Source organism: Nomia melanderi, chromosome 12 (genome assembly GCF_051020985.1).
Source record: "Nomia melanderi isolate GNS246 chromosome 12, iyNomMela1, whole genome shotgun sequence".
NCBI classification, from domain to species: Eukaryota; Metazoa; Arthropoda; class Insecta; order Hymenoptera; family Halictidae; genus Nomia; species Nomia melanderi.
The window spans coordinates 11,794,655-11,815,284 of NC_135010.1; the positions used below are offsets into that span (position 1 = coordinate 11,794,655).

Here is a 20,630-nt window from a genome sequence, read left to right on the forward strand (position 1 = left end):
ATGTGATTAATTTTCGAGAAGCCGATGAATAATTTACAACGAGAAACCGCGCACGCGACGCCCATCGGGCTCCGATAAAACGCAACTTTCCGCGCGGACGGACGCCAGTCGGCGCGAATCGATTCGAATCGCGTACGCGCGTAGAAACTCGAAAGTAAACCTCGTTGCAATTCGAAAAAGCTGAAGTTCGATTTACGATTAACGACAGATTAGTGATTCCGACGCGATCATGTCGAACATGTTGCCTGCGAGGTACCACGCGTTCGAGTATCGCAACGAGGACTTCAAACGACCGCTCGGCAGGATGACCGACGTCGTCGACAAATCGAGAGAAGCTAATGACACGCTAAACGACAAGGATAACATCCCAACGAACCGAGGCATCGTGACCGACTTCTTCGAGAGCACATCTATCCACGGTTTGCAGTATTTCGGCAAAACGGACGTGAAAGTCGGAGTGTTCGGGAAGATCCTGTGGGTCTGCACTATGGTCTTGGGATTCGCTTGTCAGTGATCGTCGATCCTTTCGTCGGTGATCCTCGAATATCTAATACAAGCGACCGCTACGTTTCAGGCTTAACCATGATGGTATCCCAATTTCTGAGTCGTTACTACGAAAATCCGACCACCACCTACATAGAATCGTTCCACACTCCGATCTTCACCGCGCCGTTCCCGGCTGTCACTGTTTGCCCGTTCTCGCCGATTCCCGAGGAGAGGCTGATAAAGATCATGGACGGCATCCTCATACCTGAAAACATGACCAAGAAAACTATACTCACTCTACTGAAGTACGCGCTGGACGATGGTCACCGAAATTCGCAGACAAGTTTAACACGTTAAGCGCCACGAAAATCTGGGAGGTTCTCCCATAAAGTTATTCTCCCGTAGCAAAGAAAAGCAGGAATTATTCACGATTTAGCATTGCAATCCTTGCATTATTATCAAGTTAATCGCGTTATTAAACATTTTCATTAGACATCGATTGTCTTCAAGTAATTCAAGAGCATCAGTCATCGGTAACTGACACGGCGCTTAAAGTGTTAACTAGTCGATTAATTAATAAGCGACAACGTTTCGATTGCGACTGCTCGCTGCAGGTACGGCCATTTCATAACGCTCCCATACGCCGTGCAGAAGTACGGGGAGATCAAAGATTTGAAGAAATTGTTGGACGCTAATCGATGGAGCGTGTCCGATTTTCTGAAGATCCTGAAGCCTTGCGAGGACGTCATCCTCTCTTGTTGGTGGGACAGCGAACGTATCGATTGCAGCAAATCTTTCACGATCTCGCACACGTCTTACGGGCTGTGCTGTTCTTTTAATTATCTCCTTGAAGATTACGTGGGCCGCGATAAGCAAGTATATTTCAGATTGCTTTTTCGGTTAAATTGCCTATATTTGATGGTAGGTCGACGTTTGACGTGTTTTTTCGCAAGTTAAGTATCCAGGAAGCATTTAGTCATTCGACAATTCGCGAATTTATCATCTGGTATTTACAATATCGTTATTCGTTCGTTCTCGTGGCATTCAGGAAACAACCGGGACCAGTTCCCCTACAATCTTTCAACTACGGTCGCAGGAGCGGCCTGAAACTGCTAGTCAACACCAACAACAATGATCACAAGTTGCTTTCCTTGAATCAATCGATCTCGAGCAACGAAGGCGCATGGGTATGCCGAAGCAGCGATACTTTTAGTGCCAATTAGACGTAGAAAGTCAGAATGAAACTCGATTTAATGATATTCCCCTCTAAACTGTTCGTTTGCACGTTCTCCCGCGAAGACGTTGAGAAAGTAACACCTTCTTTCATGTCGTGGACAGGTGTTTATCCACCATAGCCTGGACTTTCCAGGACTGAACGTTAATACGTACACCTTGCAGCAGAACCGCGAGTTGCAGGTAACGATCGCATTTCCATTGTTTAACCCCTTGTCCTGCGACTTATTTATTAACTGTGATCGATACGACTACTTTTTCGGTAATCATTTATTAGAAAAAAGAGAAAAGTAGAGTATAAAATTACAGAAGAACAATATTTCATTTGAATTCACAAGAATTTAGTAATATTTACACTTGTAGAGTGTAAAATAACAGAAAAATTATATTTCATTTGAATTCACAAAAATTTAGTAATATTTACACTTGTAGTAGAGTGTAAAATAACAGAAAAATTATATTTCATTTGAATTCACAAGAATTTAGTAATATTTACGCTTGCCAAACTCTATTGAAAGCCTTCGCCACGAGTCTGGCACGTTATCATACAACAAGGGGTTAACAGTCACGTCGCATAAGGTCCAACCTATTGAACGAACAACATAAACTTGCGCGCAGATCGGTATAACTCCAGAGATCAACAAGAAATCAGTGGATCTGTTCCATCGCAACAAGAAGAACGAATTCATCCCGCTTTGCATTTCGGAGAACACGAATACCCTCGAGTACTTTCCAATCTACAGATACTTGAACTGCTACGCGGAGTGCAGGATCAAGACGATGATCGAGATCTGCGGATGCGTGCCGTTTATCTACGATCACCTGGTCAGCCACCATGATAAATTACGTGTAAATACTCGAAACACTTTCCCTCCGCGCACGAGAGTTTTATTTCTTTTTTACACTGACAGCGTCGATTTCAGCCGTGCGAGATAGACGGCCTGATCTGTATCCAGGACAACTCGAAGAAGATCAGCATCATCAAGGACGTGGACATGCCGAACATGACGTGCTCCTGCCGAACGCCCTGCGAGGACGTCATTTACGAAGGTTTCCCGAACTCGGTGCCATTGATTAAACCGGAACTTGCGATCAGTTAGTGAGTAAACGGTCAATTTCTGATTAAAACCGACGACCAGATTGTAGAGACCACGTCGCTGCCATTTAACACGTTGCGCGCGGGAAACGTAAAAGAACTAAATAAACACTCGTACAACTTCATTACCATTTTCGATAAAAGTAGATAGTTGATTCCTCTTGCGTGCGATCGAAAGTCTATTCGCAATGGAAACTCTCGAAGATATGTTGAATAACAAATAAACGAATTGAATGGCCCGCACGGAACGTTACAAGGTAGCATTAGATGATAAAAGAATCTTTATTTCATCGTATCTTGTACATGCATAGCCTTACAAAACGTCGAGACAAATTGGGTTCCAACGGACTTGAATCGTGTTTCAGTAAAAATATGACGGACAACGACAGCATCTTAAGAGTCTTCATGCAGACGCAAGTGTTCCCGACGACCGAAACCTTGGCAGCAGCTGACGAAGTCTATCTTCTAGGTAGAGAACCCTCTAAAAACCATAATGCTACACGCGTGTGCCAATCCTCAGCGTCTTTCCCACGTTCCAGCCTCGATAGGAGGGATCTTCAGCCTGTTCCTCGGCTGCAGCTTCCTCAGCCTGGTGGAGATCCTCTATTTCATCAGCCTGTTCTGTCGCGCCGCCTATTCCCGCCGGAAGCTCGGACCCGCCAAGGACGAACAGGCGCGAGCGAGCCGCCGCGAGCACAGGAACGGCCAACGGAACGTTTATTAAATCGATGGCGGATCAATACAGAAACCCGTTCGCCACCGACCGCCGACTTTCCCCTCCCATTTTTCTCGAACTCCCGACACGCGTCCGCGATTTTCCCCGGCACCGATAATCGGATCGACCCGGCCAGCGGCGGGCGAGTTCGGCCAATCTATTGTGTAACGCGGTCAGCGCACGGCGAGGGCCGCCGAGAATCTGGAGCAATTAGATCTATTTCGAGCGATTACTGGAACGCCGCGTAGCCGTTTACATCCGAGCCGCTCGTAAAAATATTTACCGCGTCGCGTTTCCGCTTTGATGTTCGGGCCTGCTGTCAACGAGGCCTTTGACAAACGGCGGAGCAGAAACCGCGGATCACCGGGGACAAGGTGTACTGACTATACGGAGAGCGGTCGCCTCGTTCCCGTCGCGACCGGAAGTCGCTGGTTGGCAACGCTGTCGGAGGTCGTAACTCGATTTCCAACGGAGACCGCTGCGTCGCGATCGTTCCGCGGGAAACAGAGGAACAGAGCTCTTTATCGCGGTCTATTTATAAGCGGCGAGGTATTCGGAGCGTTTTGGAATCGAATAAATCGGTAACACGATCCAGGATGGGCACCGCGGAGCGTTACGCAACGACCGCACACGAACGTGCCGGTTTTTCGACTGGGTACGGCAATGGTCGGACAGAGGCGATCCTCATAACGTCTATTTTAGGGAGTGCTGTCGAAAACATCGATTTAGATCCTCGCGGGAACGTTACGGCGGTACACCGGTCAAAAGAGCTGGAAGCTTCGTCTATTTTCGAACGACCGCCCACGCGTTCCGCGCGCGATCGACCCTGTAACGCTTCCCATCCTCCAGGGATACCTCTTCCCTCCCTCCTCCCCCGACGCCGAGCCTCAAATCAGCTCCATGCGTTTTTTCGCTCTGTTTATGACAGCTTGACAGCCGCTCCCGTCACCTCTGCGCGAGAACGTTCCAACAGATGTTCCGATCGCGTGACTCGTGTACTCTCAAAGATCCCGCGGCTCCTTTAATCCTGCGCCCGCTCGATCCAACTTCTCGTTGCTGCCAAGGATCTCGCTGGAAATTCGGTTCGCCGTTCTAGCACTGACGTTCCGGACTGTTTTGGAATTGTTCTGTGAATCGAAGGTGCTGGAGATACGAATCCTCGAAAAATGGTAACCTTTCTAGTCGGAATTCTACCGGAGACGAACACGGAACTTTTAGTCGGTAGGATTTTAAGTTAGTACTTGATCTATGAGCCATTTCGAAGCCATTGTACCACCGTTTCCAGTTGCTCGCAAGAATCGGTTTCTCCAAGCCGCGTCCGATCCACGGGATCGTGAGGGAACGAAATGCAGTGCACCAGTCTCGTTCATTTCGCAGAGCGTTTAATATAAAAGTGTGCAATCAACGCGGACAGAGTTAAACATGGGGGCGCAAGGTGTGTCCTGAGTGGCGGAAGACGTCCGGACGTTCGCGTGCTGCTTCCGTGCCTCTTCACTCCTGAAATCAACAAGAACTCAATGACTTCCCACGAGAAAACCACCGCCGACATTACATTCGAGAATTCGCGAACGACGTCGAAACAACGAGCGTCGCCGTAGAAACTCAAGATCACTGAGCCCTGAAACGTACCATCGCAAGGAATGTACGCTGCGGTTAAAACAATCCCGCGTACAGTAACCAGAGACTGATCAGCAGCAGGATGAGGATGAAGTACGTGGTGAGGATGTTCCTCGTCTCGTGGGCCGGCTGCGGCATCTTTCAGGCTTCGAGATCCGTACTGCACTGGAAACGGCAGAGAGGTACATCGATCAGCCAAGAAAGTCCACCCTCGACCAACGACTCAACCGAAATCGCGATCACTACTCACGGAACAACGTCGGGGATGCTTCGCCGGTTGACTATCCCTCCGTGTATCCAACCGATCCGTTTCCCGTCAATTTCGAATGGAGACGCTGTCGTGGAAGCGTACGGCGACAGACTCTCGAGTCAGCTACCACAGCAAGTCAGCTCGAAGGGAGCAAACCGCGCCACTTTGCGTCCGATCTCCGACTAGATCACTCAACGCAGGATCCACCGATGATCCCGAGATTCCTCCAGGAACCCCGTGTCTCGGCCCCCACCCGGGCTCGTTTCGTAGACACCGCGTTGCACCTTCCCTTGTAACCTCTGCTCCAGGATTGGTAGGCCACGGTCCCACCACCGTTCGCTGATGCGAAACCGACAGGTTCCGCCGCCTCGGGTTATATTAAGCGCCGGTGAACGTCGGTTACGGCTTCGATGGAAAAAGCTTCGGAACGATCCGCGGATCCCCGTTGTCGAAGAGACGGCCGCGGGTTCAGGGTCACCGCGGACCTGGTAAACACTCGATGACGCGCCGCCTTTCGGTGCATTCGCTCCGGCCTCCTTCCCCGGGGATCGCGCGGCTCGTCGAAATATTCCATGGAACGCGACAACCGGCCGGGAAAAATGCAGGCTGAGAATAACTGCGACATCGATCACCCTGCAACTCGGAGAAGTATGCGCTGCATGTAGTTTTTCTTCGGCGAAGGTAGATTCGACGGAAGATTCCGTTGTGTACGATCTAAGAATATGTGTTGCATCTCTTGACACTGGAACTAATCGAATCGACTTTATTCGGTTTTCTGTATAATCTATAAGAGTAATCATCGTAGCTCGGTGTGCGCATTGCTGAATCAGCGTCTGTAGCAGCTCGGAGGAGCGTCGGTCGGCTTTTCAATAACTGTAAACAAGAAACGGGGATCGGTCATTTCGATCCATCTGGTAGTTTCAGTTAAGCTTTCAGCGGCGCAGTAAATCATCCAATTTAATCGAGAGATTGACAATCCAGATAAACCGAGACTCTAGAAGAAATTCCTGGAAGCACGCTTGCAAAACTGGATTGTACGTGTATCTCGGTGAGTGATCTAAAAATCTGAATCACTGTATCCGTGAATAATCGACGCGAATCGCGAAAAACACCCGGTTGATCCGGGCTCCGCAGCACTCGGAGGGTCGAGGGCGGTTTTTGTGAAACGCAGAACGCATCTGTGTACATAGTCACGGTTAATAAAGCGCAAACGAGGCTTGCCGTTGCCGGAGGGCTAATTTGATTCTAAAACAACAGAGGGGACGGCCGATGTCGCCGCCGAGGGGCCGAAAGGCATCGGCTCTTATTTTTAAACGGAGATACTCCTGATCACGCCCACGCGACGCCTTTGAATCCGTGACGGAATTCACGTGCGGCGCCACGATATTTTACACGTGACTAAATATAATGATACCGTTGGAATTTCATTCCGACGACGAGAATTTCTTGCACGACGCCGTGTCAATTTTCACCCTCGTCTCGTGCACATCAAACGACAGAAACGCCGTTCAACGGATAATCTAATTGCTCGGCTTTCATCTCGCGTCGTTTCCGAAACAAATTCGCTATTCTTCGGTATAATTACACGTAAACAATCAGAACCAGAGAAAGAGACGTTTGCCTCTGTGCCTCGAGACTCGTCCAAACAACGTGTAGTGTTTCGTCTCGAGTGTTCCGGTGTCGTTTGAAGTTTGACTTGAGACTAGATTACAGTAACAATCGATCTACATAGCGAAAGCTATCTCGCGCACCTTTCAATCGCAGCTCGTTGTTTACTCCGAGCGAACGGAGACGCAGAAATCGAGCATCGAAAAAGTCCTTCGATTTGATTGATGCGCCGGTTATTCTGGTCGGGACAGGCCCGGCGAGCGTTTCGCGTTTGATTAGACCGCGGAATGGTTCTTCCCCGACTAATGCCTCGGCCGTCTGCCTCGTCCATCATTTCCAGGCCTGGCCGCGTCTAATTTTAACGCGTAAACCAAATATTATCCTCGATAGACAATGTATGTACTTCGATCGGCGCGGCCGTTACGTAACGAGCTTCATCGGCGATCATCGGTTCTTAACGCACTCCGGTTGACTTTTAGAAAACCGTGCCCGGCGATTTCCAAGGAGATCAACTTACGCGATCGTGCGTAAAGCGGATTGTTCCTGAATATTCAACGCGACTCGAACCGTCGATCGCCGGGGCGGATTGACTGCAACGGGTCGATCGCTGATTTAGAGGTTATTAAAATCGACCGGTAACGGTACGAGGGATTCTGTGAAATATTCTCCTTTATTCGTGTCGCGATGTAGTTACAATTAATGAGAACGGAGAGGAAGGGGAGCGTCGGACTGGTAACTCGAAGTGGCATAGATTAACGCGTAAATCAAGGATCGTCGGAAGAACACGAGACGGAAGGTTTGTACGTGGTAGTTGGCTGCACAGGTTTACGCGAATATGGCGTGTGTACGCGATCAACATTGTCCGGCGCGCGGCGCGGCGTACATAAATTACAAGTATGCATCGGTCTACATAAATATTAAACAGCCGGAGTCTGGAAGCGCTTCCATTGGCACGAAAGAAACCCGTTTCTGTGATGCTTGAATTCTTGGCACCGGTGGCCGCCCACGTTTTAAAAATACGAAGCGGCGGCGAAGGGAAACGATAGGGACGGGTTCGCCCGAAACCCAACGACGTTTCGAGTTTTAAGAAACTTCGCACTCCGCCGGTGATTCGAAACTCTCGACGCTCGTTGTATGGAATAAACCGCGAGGATGGATAAAACGAACCTCAGCGTGGGCGTTAGTGTTAAAGAAGATTGTCGATTAGTCGACTATCGTTATTAAAGTTATTTTCTAAGTAAGTCTAACTACAATCTAAGTAAAATCTAGATAAAAGTGTCGAGAGTCACCAACCCCAGTTTCGAAGCTGCACGAAGCTTCGGTTTCGAGTTTCGAGGAGACATCGCGGGGACGAGATATAAGGCCGACTGACGAGCAGGATCGCGCGGCTCGCATCATCCTACGATTTCCTACTGACTCAGCTAGATAATGGATATCTATAAGTACGGGGATGTTCGTGTACGAGTCGCGGACGTTCGCTTATCTGTAACGTTCGGTTGCGTAACCACGAAACAAATATCGCTGCCGCATAGATACTTAAGGCTACGTGTGTGCGCGCGCGCCGCGTGTGTATGTACACCGTGTTTGTCTTAATTATCATTGCGTCCATTAGCTAGTCGAAGCGTATTTTATTATCGATAAGTTCGAGGAAGTCGGAGAGTCATGCAAGGGAAAATCCGAGCACTTCTTCCAGCGAGTAGTCGAACAGCTTTAAGTCTAGTTTGTACAGATCGGCCAACTTCCGGAGTTGCTTGTACGTCAGCGTCGAGTAGTATTTTTCCAGCTTCTTCGAGGTTGGCTCGCTGTTCGCCGGCTTCCCTGGGAAACTGCGGAAATGATCGAGTAAACATCCGCGTCTACGAAATATCATTCGCTTTTTTTTTCTATGTTCTATCTATCTATCGCTCGCTCCGTCGCAGATAGCAAAGAGCAGTGATATCGCGTATTAAATAAATATTTATGCACTCGTAATAAGTGATACACCAGGTCAACAGTCTGATTCATGACTTCTTTTTGTATTGATGCTGCGATAAGAAGTTACAGCGGTCGGTCGGAGTTATCAGTTATCAATTTTCATCGGTTAACGGTGCATTGCTTGCCGTTACACCTAAGTTAACACTACCGAGCATTTAATGCGATTAGTATGCAATGTCTATAGAAACTGTAACAACAGATTATTCTCAGTTTCTTCAGACATTCATTGTAGTACTCAAATGAAACTATTTATTCTCAAAATCATTTCGAATATTCAATGCTTCGGAGATATCAACAATTGCTAAACAAAGAAATCGAAACGTGTCATTTTGACTGGTACGTAGTTCTAGTGTTGAAGGTACGAAATTTTTCGTGATTTACCAGTAAAACCAGCAGACTACTGGAACTGATTTCTTCATGTTGCAATTGATTTAGCAATACGGAATTATAAATCAATCGAAGTTCTCGATAATTGCACTCTAAGTTCCCGTAGAGGGATTTCAAACTGTCAGTTTAATTGCTCGGTAGTACTGTTAAATCGTTCTTAGTCATCCGCGAACTCGATTATGCGAGTTAGATTATGCCACAGAATATATACCGAATATTGCGAAAACGCTTCGAAGAATTTGCTTCTCGAACCTCTATTCGTTCGACCTGTTAGTCGCACGATGAATTAGGATAATCGAGGTTCTACTGTACTTTTAACCCTTAGCACTCCAGATTCCTAGCGAAAATTAGAAATGCTATAACATTCCTTCGATCTTTTATTTTCCTTGTTAAATTTGGATGTGTAGAAAATCGAATCATTTTAGGGTAGTTTCTTTAAGATTCATTCAAATATTTAATATCATAACTGGTGCAATATTGGAGCCTACAGAGTTCAAAGGGTTAACACTAGAACTGGTTTTTCTCGCAATTATTGATATCTTCAAAGCAATGAATATTCCAATTTTGAAAATAAATAGTTTTACTTGAAATTACATATCAACCGTAAATGCTCGGTAGTTTTAGTATTAATCAGCACGTTTCCTTCCCATTTCCGTCTACCTTCAAACCGCAAACCACGATACTTCGGAGACTCACTTGACAGACTCGACGCCCATGCGTTCCAGAACCTCCGTCGCGTCCTCCACCAAACTTTCGTACTTGCTAACGAGATTATAATTAACTAAGCACGGCTGACACAGCTCGTAGATCGGATTCCAGTGCTCGTTTCGAGTTTCGTTGGAGGAATCGTCGGTGACGAACTCGACGAACTCGGGGAAAGTCACGTCGTCGCCGTTCTTCAGGGAATGCTCGGTGGCGTTCTGCCTGTACCTCTGTTCACAGAATTTCCCATCGTCTGATATTCAATTCACTCTCTCGACCTTTTGCACTCGGGAATTTTTCACCAGATATTCTCAACGTATTCCGATCATAGACGATATTCTCTGACTAATGAGAAAGCAAACGCGCGTTAAGGAAAAAACTATTCTATCTCAACACTTCACGCATCGACGCGTTATAAGCTTAATACTGTATGCAAGACTTTATCATTTCGCTTATCGAATCAAGTGGTTACTGAAAGTCACCTCTCGAGTGCAAAGGGTTGTTCAGGAAACATTTCGCAAAGATACATTTATCGCAATATGCAACTCATCGTTTCCGATGGAAGAAAACTGGAATGGTCTCAAGATGCCATCAGGAAGCGAACGATTAAAATCAAAAACAATGTGACCCGCTGACCTTAATGATCTTCCTGCCGAACCGCGACTGAAAGTACATCGAGCTCTTCTCGTGTTTCGCCTCGAGCTTGTTCCTGTAGGCCGACAGCAACCTTTCCATCGGGTGCCTGACCACTATCAACTTATCGTAAGTCGTTAACATTCGTTCGATCTCGGGCAGTGTGTAGTTGCTCAGCCTTTGGAAAGTCCCCTGCGAGTGGGCCTGGTCGGCTGGAATTTCCAGGGGATCGTTGCCCGGCCATTTTCCGGTGGCGATCATCAGAACGCGCTTCCAGTTCGTGCAGGCGACCTTAGGAACGAACACAATGAGTCTTTAACGGCCGCGCTAGGGACCGAGATATCTCCGGCCTTTTATTTCGTGTCAGAGTCCAGGGTTGCGAAATACGATATCTAATTATCAACTGGAAAGCCGTTCGCGAAGGCGACCGCATGCGGTCGCGAGTTAGAACTATGTGTTCGCCTGAGCACGTTAATAGATCTGTCAAGGATTCATTGAATATCAGCCGCGCGAGCCGGCCAACTGCACCTTGTAGGTGATTTGAATATTATTTTTAACGTGATATTCCACAGGCTACGGTAACATTCAGTAAAAGGATCGATTGGAGGTTTGAATAACCAGACACGTTCGAATAAAATGTTGTGCACGCCGGTTATTAACCTTTTTGCACTCGAAACTTTTGCACTGGAGATACTCGACATTCTTCGGCGAGATATAGACATTGTTTGAAACTGACTTAATTAGAATTCGTAGATGAATTAACGAAGGTTTTTTAACACTTAGGCGACCATCTAAAGAGAACTACAACCTCCTTCGTTATCTTCAACTCGTTCAATTAATTGGAAACTGTGTTCTGCGGAAACAAGAACATTTGATGAATTGCAAATAATCCCACTTCAGGACTTGCTGAATAACAAAAGAAAAGATAAACAGAACAAAAGGCAATATGTTGCTAAGTGAACAGAGACACTTAGCTATGCAACTTCGCTAATTACTACAGCATTGAAAAAAATATAGAATTTAATTCGAATTGATTATCTATTTAAAATATATTACATAAGAATATGATATCTGAGTTTTTCTATGTATAGTGATATAAGTTGATCTCAGTGAAAATTGCCATCACAATTCAGTTTTCTGAAAATTAGGTGGTCCGCAATGTGTTAAGTATTTCCTATAGCACGAAGTTTGATTTAACCCTTTGCACTCGAAAGTTTTCCAATGGAAGTATTCAACACTTTCTGACGAGATATAGGTCATATTGTTCGAATCTAATTTCACGATAAATCATAGATAAATTAACAGAGGTGTTTTATTTAAATATTTCACGTAGCAATGCAAACTTTAATTTGAAACATTAAATATTCAACTTTATAGTTTTGTTGTATTGAATCATGGTGACTGAGTCACCTCTCGAGTGCAAAGGGTTAAAATACTAATTCAACTTCATAGTTTGTAACAAATCAAGTGACGACTGAATCTCTCGAGTGCAAAGGGTTGATACCTTGGTTTCGTTTACCATTGTTCGAACACTTACTTAATCTACCTTCAAGAGAATATATATATATTTATAAACGATGAACAAATAGAGAACTGCAACTATGCATGTTCCGAGTAAATATTCAAATCATTGGAATGTTCCAATTAATTTCAACATTGATATTCATATGTCAATATTCATATCAAACGAATCTACTAAATCGAGCATTCCAAACATGCGTGAAGGTAATGCACGCCAAAAGAATGTTCTAGAAAGTACACTATAATCCGAATGTATATCAATTTAGGATTCCATAATAATCGCGCAGCACACGGAAACACCGTTGATACAAATAAAATATTCCTTCTACACCTTCGACTTTACTCCCACCGTAGTAAAAGCATTCTTCACCGGCGCTGTCGCAATTCAATATTGCCGGTAAGCGATTCCGTCTTTCCCCCGTCTCCCATTCGCAGAAAACCGCTGACTTCTGAACTTTAAGGTAGTAAAGCGTTTAATTGCATCGGTCCCATCGCAGTTTTCACAGGTTGCCCGAATCGACCGACCGTGTGGAAACTTCGACAGTGTATTGCGCTTTTACCTTGGGCACGTAGCAATAAAGCAGCTCGTGCTGCTCGTCGACGAGGATATTCCTGAAAGATTCCGGGTCCGCGATCTCGTTCGCCGCGTCCGCGTCGCCGAGAATCTCCTCGCAGTTGTACTGCACCCTCTCCTGCCGTTCCAGGAGGGCGGACCTCGCCAGAGCGTTCGGCCCGGTCCAGGAATACATGAAGCTCTCCGCCTCGAACATTCGCCTCCGCTCATCGTTCGTCAAGGTATGCTCTCCTACCGCGTTCGCGTTCGAAATAGACACTGATATGCCGAGGACAAGCAGGACTGTACCCCAAACACTGCATCCTGCCATCATCCCTCCTGCCCACCCTGGACATTGAATCACTTTCTTGGCGGAGGACAGTTATTCGTGAACGGCTCCTGCAACGAGGGAAGCGGATGAAAGAAATTCACGGGGTTTTACAATTAAGTTTCTTAAAATCTCTAGACGGTAGCCATGAAAACTCTGTTTTCTTGTTGTTGGTATGTTTACTTTGTTTTTCTATACTTTACGGATACTTTGACTTTGACTGCCGCGTCACTAGAATTCGGGTGACATTATTTTTTACGGAAACTTGGACATTGATTCTTTTGATGACGTACCGAACAAACCGAATTTTGGATATATGAAATATAAGAAAGATAGTGGAGCAATTATTAAGAATTTTAATTTCTCAGTTTCTGGTTAGTGCGGAGAATATTGAGTAATGGAGATATTTGGAAGTAGTTTATCAAGAATTTATGATTTAATGCGATTGTAGTTCTATTTGGTCTACGTGACTTAATATTTTGTTACTGATATATTTGGGTCTAGGTCGTGTTTGAAAATTGACCAGGATTTAACAATGACAATTATAAATTTGATCGAGAATTTGAAAGTTTCGTTGCTTGATATTTTATAATTGAGATATTCCCTGTGTTCTTCGGAATTTTACCACGATTCAACGATGATAATCATGAATTTAATCGGAGATTTGCAATTTACGTGGTGTAATATATAATTAAGACGTTTAGACTCTATCTGTTACGGAAAATTGATCCTCAATGATAGTAACTATAGACTCCATCGTTTACGATGAAGACAAATCGAGAAAGAATCGATTCGGAGCGATCCTTCGTGCGCCAAATTCGCCTACGCCAGTAATTGATAGAGCGGTTCGTGCGTCATGGAGATTAAGTCATCTAACTGTCCAGCTAATTTGCATGTCCAGCGGAATATGCATGAACGGTGCTTCGGTTTATCGAGTCACGAACGCGGGAAACAGTTTTTATATTTGATAAATGTACCCGACCTTGATTCACAGTCGTCTATCGTCGAGTCTATGTCCCCGGCGAACAAAACGAAGCGATAGCCCCGGTTGATCGACGTTTATTGATCATTCACTGGGAAACCTTTCGTTTCGCGTTGACATTAACATAAACAGAGCTGCGCAAATCGATTCCGATCGACAAGGAAACACGGGAGACCGACGGAGGTCTATTTAATTAAACGTTTATTGGTGTCAACTGGGTTAGCCGGTTACGTGTCTCGGCGACACGAATCCTTAGTTATCGCGGGAAAACTTCGAACAATTACCGAATCGAAGATCGTTGGAATCAAACAAAAGGATCAAATGAAACATCAAATTTGCACTCGTGTAAAATATAAGTGTAGAATATAAAACAGAGAAATATCCTTCATCCTCAAGTAATTAAGATTATTGAGATTCAAAAATATTTATTTCCCGTAAACATCCACCGTCTAAACGTAACGATCGATCGAAGACAGCTGAGCTTCCGATCCCCAGCAAATTAAACTCCTGTAAAACGGATTCCGAACGGGCAGCGCACGGAACGCTTCACATCTGGATATGTGGAGCAGTGTTTTCCCTCGACAGCCGCGCGCCGGACGCCTGATTCACATCGTTTTCAGGTCAACGATACAACCGATCGAACCGTCTCTGGAACTGCACCGCCTCGAAAGACGCGACCTTTTCGGGCCGTGACATCGTTTCACTTTCAAAACGAGGAAAAAATGGGGAATCTTTATATCGCGGCAGAAAATGTCACCGCGGCTGAACCCCGATAGCCGATATCACAATGCGCGTTGCGAAACCGACAGTTTCGCGGAGGAGCGTCGCGTACGATGTTTGTTATTATAAGATACGCCGATCGGTTAATCGGAGTTAGGATAAAATTACCCGGCGAAAGTTGTATTTTGCAATAACGTCCGCTCAGCTTGTTTTACTCTTGTATAACGCGCTCGACGCGTGTCGTAACGTTTGTTGCTTGTTCAAACATCGGACCGATCGAAACTGGTTGCCAAACTCCTCTTACCGTCGACTCTCCGAGTATCGCGAGCGAACGGCGCCGGAAACTTACGAAAATGAACGTATTCGACGGTGGATATCCCAGCTCGCACGAAGACGCACGGATTTCAAACACTTTTGCGACCGTTGGCCGGCGGGCGTCGAAAAGCAGCGGAGCCCATCAATGACTCGCGCGATCGACCGTGGAGCTCCTTGCTCGGTGGTCGACCTTGCTCGATCGCTAATGAATGAACAACCGACGGCACATTAGCGTACCCCGTTGCACTCCTCCGGACGGATCCGGCAATCCCCGGTAACCTTTCGGTCGTCGTATCCGGTGCAGACGCGAGCGACGCGTGCCACGAATGCCACGGCAACCGCCGGGAATTCGATTCGGCGAGCACGTTGCCGCTACTGAATCACGATCGTCGCCAATCAACTATTTACCGTCCGTTGCACAATGCAATCGGAATTCGTCGGACAATTGACCTTCCGCGGCCCCCCACCTTCCGAACCCCTTTCAACCCGCGCGCGACGATAGACGAATAGAGAAGAACGAGGCCCGCCGATACCGGAGCGGAGAACAGTGTCACCGGACACGGTCACCGACCAACAAAATCGCGTCCCACTGTCCTCGTATCGTCTCCCGGTGGAGTGGTCACTCACCTGTTGCCGAGCGACACGTCGGACCGTGGACTGTCAAAATCTACGTGGCATGGTCCGCCAACGGTACCCCTCGGTTTTCGGCGTTTCACTCGCGTCGACGGCGCTGGGAAGGTCCGAAGGTCCTACCGACGGTGCCGGCGGTCGAAGGGAACGCTGGGCGAGCTAACCTCTCGCCTCGGGTGTCCTACGCGCCGAAAATGGAGAGGACGGCTGTCGAGGATTCACTGAACCAGCCTCCGAGAGATCCCCCGGACACGCACACGCCTGGCCGCGCCGCTGGAACGATGGGCAGTCCGGCTATTGCCTTGTCTCGGGGACCTTCTGACATAAGAATGGAACGTGGTGCCGGTTTGTAGAAGTGAAAGAAGCTGCGCGCGCCACCGGACATTGCATCTTCGTTTCTTCAGCAGGGGCAGGCCTCGATCTTCCTTCTCCACCTGTTCCCGCTCCTGAGCCGCTCCGGCAGAAAATTCAAACTCGCCGGCTCGGCTGGATCCGGACTCGCCTCGTGTTCCGCCCGTGAATTTCCAAGGAAACCCGCGCGAGCCGGTAATTTCTCGGGGGATCCTCGGGGGAGGGGACCTCGGCGTGTGGTGATTCTCAAGGGAAACCGGAAACAACGGGTTTCATGGAATCTTTCGAGTATCGCGGTTCTTGAATAAACGCGGGATTCTCTCCGCCAGTAGAGTTGTGTTTTATCTTTGATGAATTGCTTTCTTGCCGACGCTGATGATCGATTCGATGTTCTATTTTGTTAGGATTAGGGGGATTGGTAGATCGGTGTGAATGTTGTAGAGGTAAGTGGTCGCTTCTAAGTTATAACGATGTAGTCTTCCGACGAAGCGCCTTCTCTTAACATGGGAATTAAGAACCACTCGATTGTCGGAATCTCACGCCACGCGAGCGAGACAACGGAGAATTGTTAACACGAATCGAGACACTTTTCAAAGAACCACTTACCGTAACACGAGTCGAGCGTTGTACACCGACCGACCGACACTCCACTGTTGTGCTTATTTTTGCAACGAGGAAAACGATCGATCTCATTACCACGGTGTCTGAGTATATAGTCTCCAAGCGTACTCTCGCAATCAGGCAATCTATATATAATCGCGTTGTTTAGATTACAAAATTCCTCCTTATTTTCTACAGGCATTATCTCCCGGGATCTCCGAGGAACCGGTCCGAGAGATTAACCGTCCTATTACACGAAATTCGTCATCCCCGGCGAGGATGTTTTCCCCGATAACGAAGCGGATACAATTCGACGGTGTAAACAGAATAGATATCTTTATTGAAAGCATGAAGCAACAAGTTCGCATACTGATTCGAAGAGTCGCGCAATTATTTCGAGAATATTCCTTGTTTTGCCAATGTTATCTTCGACTCTTCTCCGATACAGAGTCGCGGCACGTCTGTCGGCTGCCGAGCCCGCATGCAAATTAATTTGTGCAACGATTAGATTAACAATTCTAATCGGGAACCGCTCGCCAAAGGTGGCGAATCTCTAATCGAGCGAATCAGCGATGATCGCCTCCCGTGAAAGCGTCTTGCACAACGAGCCGCTCGGGTCCAATTAACGAGGAAACGCGGATGGCAAGATTGGCGTAGGCCATTTTGCACGATTTACGCAGCACGGAGGTCCTCATCCGAATCAGCGGGCGCGGATTGCCTCACAGCTTGCACGACTGCTAGAGAAAGTGCCTTACCTTCGATCACCATCCGTGCCGTCCGCTAACCGTGCATAGCTTTAGTCTTGCTTCGGCCTTCGTTCACTGCTCATCCTACTACGAAAAACCAGTGACCAGCTAGCGTGGAAGCCGCTAGGCTGCCGAGTAGAACCAAGAAAACGCGGCTCGTCGCGAATAATGCGGTATCGCGGCGTAGAGCAACTTTGATCATCGAACGCGCATATCACCGACTACGCGAGTGACACCGAAACTTTTCAAGAATCTAGGTAACGTTCGCGTCTCGCCTGTATTTGAACAGCGTATCGCGTGTCGATACGATTCCGCGTTCCCCATTTATCCCAGATAAGAATTACTCAACCGCGCTGCATAGGAATCGCAGCTTTCGATAAATAACGGTCGATCGACGCGTTCCCCATTGGCAGATTTCTCGCTTCTAATACTCTCCGCTAGTGAAAGGCACAAAAATTAGGAAAATCGTTCTAGTACGTTAATCCTGCAACGATCTGTTGTTCGAAACGAAGAACCTTCCGTTAAAGAAGTCGCAATCAAGTGTTTTGCAAGAAAGTATTCGAAGAAACGTGGATTCGCGTCGGTCGCGAATGTACTCAAACGTTTCCTGCCGTCGAAATATTTCACTAACCGAAAAGTGAGCCGACAGTGGCTTATCAGACACTTCCTCCGTGTTCAAGGGTAATATCCACCTGTAATCTCGAGTACCTTCGACCGTCTACCGTCGTTTGTTCGGATAACAGCGAGCGCGTTGCTCGAAATCGATCAAAAACGCGGCGAATATCGTCGAGTCGACTCGCGGGCCGACCTGATTAAGGAAAACGAATCTTTGTTATTGTTGAAGGAAAATGATGCTGCAATTAGCGTTATGGTTGTTGATCGGCTTCCTCGTTCTCTGGCTGCTGATTAACGTCATTCGAGTTGTTTCCGCTTTCCGGGAAATTTTCATGCCGATCCTGGACTCGAGTCCCGTCGATCTGAAGACGAAGTTCGGCGAGTGGGCCGGTGAGTAATCGATCACCGATGATCCCGATGTTCCGATTCTCATTGATCCCTTGAAATCGCCGGTGAAATTGCAGTGGTCACCGGGTCTACCGACGGCATCGGCAAAGCGTACGCGAAAGAGTTGGCCGCCAGAGACGTGAATCTGGTGCTGATCAGCCGAACGTTGGAGAAGCTGGAGAAGACCAGGGACGAGATCCTGCAGGACAACCCGAAGATCGAGGTGAAGATCATAGTGGCGGACTACTCCAAAGGGAGAGAGGTCTTCGACAAGCTGAAGGGACAGCTGGAGGACATTCCCATCGGAATCTTGGGTAATTCGCTTCGAGCTTCCGGAAGCCGGCAATTTCAATTGGGCTCGAGTCGTTGAGAGTGCAAGGGATTTGCGAGTGGCTGGTGTGCGGTTCTTAACCTTTCGACGAGTATTGTCCAGGTTCATACGCCTATCAAAAGCTGCAATCGAATCGAAATTTCAAAAGCTTAGATCAGTGATTGTTCAACTTCGATAGTAAACGATCAGTGCGTAGTTCTCTTGTTGCTTCTAGAAATCTGTCCATAGAGCCTAAGTTAGATGGTCTGCAACGGTATGAATGGGAGAATCTAGCGAGCGTTTGTTTTAGAGATTCCGATGCCCGTCGTGGCACGAGTATTGACATTAGCATCTCATTAGCGACCGGCGTGTAATTTTCAGTGAACAACGTCGGCAAGATGTACGAGTATCCGATGTACTTCAGCGAGGTGCCGGAGGACGATCTGTGGAGCATCATCAACATAAACATCGGCGCCACCACGATGATGACGCGACTGGTCATCGACGAAATGCGGAAACGCGGGAAAGGCGCGATCGTGAACATCTCCTCTGGCTCGGAGATACAACCGTTGGCTTTGATGACGGTGTACGCCGCGACGAAGGTGTACATCAAAAGCCTGTCGGAAGCCCTCAGAGTCGAGTACTCGAGATTCGGTTTAACCGTGCAACACCTGACGCCGTTCTTCGTCACCACGAAGATGAACGCTTTCAGCGACAAGCTGCAGGTAACGTGATGATCATACATAGCATGATTACTAACGGTTGCCACGGTAATCTTCAACGTTTCGCGTAGATCGATTCTTTCGTGGCAAATGAATAAACGATTATCAATCGTTCGGTGTGATAATCTTGTGTATTGTCACTGGATAATCACGTAAATACCCAGACGATAAATTATATTACAGTGATAATAAGTTATTATTAACATTACAATAGTGGTAACAACTGGACGACAGTAAATGATTATATTTACGCTATAAAATATTTCTATTCGACGTCGGGCGTTTAAGGAATTCTAGTCGTTCGAAAGCAATTGGGAAACGCTGGTCATCGCCATCGCGGTTAACGCGTTAATTTATTTCGAGAACGAGATAGAAACGATTTAAATAGCAAATGAAACGGGGGAATTGCACCGTTAGAATAAATATTGCTCGCACGGGCGGGGTTCGGGTTCGACTAACCGCTGTTAGGAAATCCGAGTAGCATAAAATGAAAACGAAGCGAACGCAACATTGCGAGTGTGCGCGGTGAAACGCGCCGCGCTGTGTTGAAATTCAACGATTTCGAAAGGCGTTGTCGGAATTCGTAATTGTTACAGGTCTCCAATATTTTTGTGCCTAACGCCGCCACTTATGCCAGAAACGCGATCAACACCCTCGGGAAACTGGACACGAGTACGGGTTATTGGAGCCACGGTATCCAAATGATTCTCGCGCTGATCGTACCTGTCCAAATCAGAACGAAGGTTGCGCTGTTCGTAGCTCAGATTCTTAGGAAGGATTACTTGAAACAACAGAAAAACAATTAAACGAGCGCGCACGCGCGCCTCAATTTAATTCGTTGTTATTAATTTAATGTAGATTAACAGTTTTATCATTTTGTAATCGTCGCCGTTGCGTGAGAGAGGAATGTTACCGAAGAATTTATGTAAAGAATAATAAACGACAATAAAGGGAATGTTCGAACGGAAAGAATAACAGGGAATACTGGATCGAAATAAAATCGTGAATGATCGAATTGTTCGATTCAAATCTTGTTTTCCATTGGTACATGAAATCCATCCTGATCGATGTGCGTTAACGTATTTAATGTTTATTTGTACAATTGATACGTCTGTCAGTCGATTTTATGGATATCGATTTGTTTAATAA

The 20,630-nt window shown here is 46.8% G+C and overlaps 3 protein-coding genes across 13 annotated transcripts; 2 read left to right on the forward strand and 1 right to left on the reverse strand.

The window, feature by feature from the left end:
- The first annotated feature begins 57 nt into the window (after positions 1–57).
- On the forward strand, positions 58–6,446 carry LOC116431907 (sodium channel protein Nach). 3 transcript variants are annotated; one of them, XM_076372671.1, is made up of 5 exons: positions 1,534–1,902; positions 2,338–2,568; positions 2,643–2,818; positions 3,181–3,284; positions 3,355–6,446. In XM_076372671.1, the coding sequence occupies exons 2-5, from the start codon at positions 2,500–2,502 to the stop codon at positions 3,537–3,539; spliced, it is 534 nt and encodes a 177-aa protein (XP_076228786.1). In that variant the 5' UTR covers positions 1,534–1,902; positions 2,338–2,499; the 3' UTR covers positions 3,540–6,446. The 3 variants fall into 3 exon arrangements, 2 of the variants coding, with proteins under 2 accessions (XP_076228787.1, XP_076228786.1); XR_012999819.1 differs by lacking the exons at positions 2,643–2,818; positions 3,181–3,284; positions 3,355–6,446 and adding exons at positions 58–506; positions 575–791 and having other exon boundaries at positions 1,101–1,902; positions 2,338–2,410; XM_076372672.1 differs by lacking the exons at positions 1,534–1,902; positions 2,338–2,568; positions 2,643–2,818; positions 3,181–3,284; positions 3,355–6,446 and adding exons at positions 58–506; positions 575–791; positions 1,138–1,173.
- Positions 6,124–17,603, reverse strand: LOC116431896 (carbohydrate sulfotransferase 11). 7 transcript variants are annotated; one of them, XR_004236028.2, is made up of 6 exons: positions 15,748–16,698; positions 12,783–13,174; positions 10,705–10,992; positions 10,063–10,298; positions 8,299–8,831; positions 6,124–6,270 (listed from the first exon to the last, which is right to left on the reverse strand). XR_004236028.2 is itself a non-coding variant. In XM_076372667.1 (6 exons), exons 3-6 carry the CDS (start codon positions 13,107–13,109, stop codon positions 8,666–8,668), a joined length of 1,017 nt encoding a protein of 338 aa, XP_076228782.1. In that variant the 5' UTR covers positions 13,110–13,174; positions 16,708–16,847; positions 17,457–17,599; the 3' UTR covers positions 8,299–8,665. The 7 variants fall into 7 exon arrangements, 6 of the variants coding, with proteins under 6 accessions (XP_031843826.2, XP_076228782.1, XP_076228781.1 ...); XM_076372667.1 differs by lacking the exons at positions 6,124–6,270; positions 15,748–16,698 and adding exons at positions 16,708–16,847; positions 17,457–17,599; XM_031987966.2 differs by lacking the exon at positions 6,124–6,270 and having other exon boundaries at positions 7,657–8,831.
- LOC116431897 (hydroxysteroid dehydrogenase-like protein 1) lies at positions 6,258–20,456 on the forward strand. 3 transcript variants are annotated; one of them, XM_031987968.2, is made up of 5 exons: positions 6,258–6,445; positions 18,292–18,452; positions 18,527–18,763; positions 19,141–19,484; positions 20,078–20,456. In XM_031987968.2, the coding sequence occupies exons 2-5, from the start codon at positions 18,296–18,298 to the stop codon at positions 20,285–20,287; spliced, it is 948 nt and encodes a 315-aa protein (XP_031843828.1). In that variant the 5' UTR covers positions 6,258–6,445; positions 18,292–18,295; the 3' UTR covers positions 20,288–20,456. The 3 variants fall into 3 exon arrangements, with proteins under 3 accessions (XP_031843828.1, XP_031843830.1, XP_031843829.1); XM_031987970.2 differs by lacking the exon at positions 6,258–6,445 and adding an exon at positions 12,868–13,017; XM_031987969.2 differs by lacking the exon at positions 6,258–6,445 and adding an exon at positions 17,555–17,704.
- Positions 20,457–20,630: the final 174 nt, after the last annotated feature.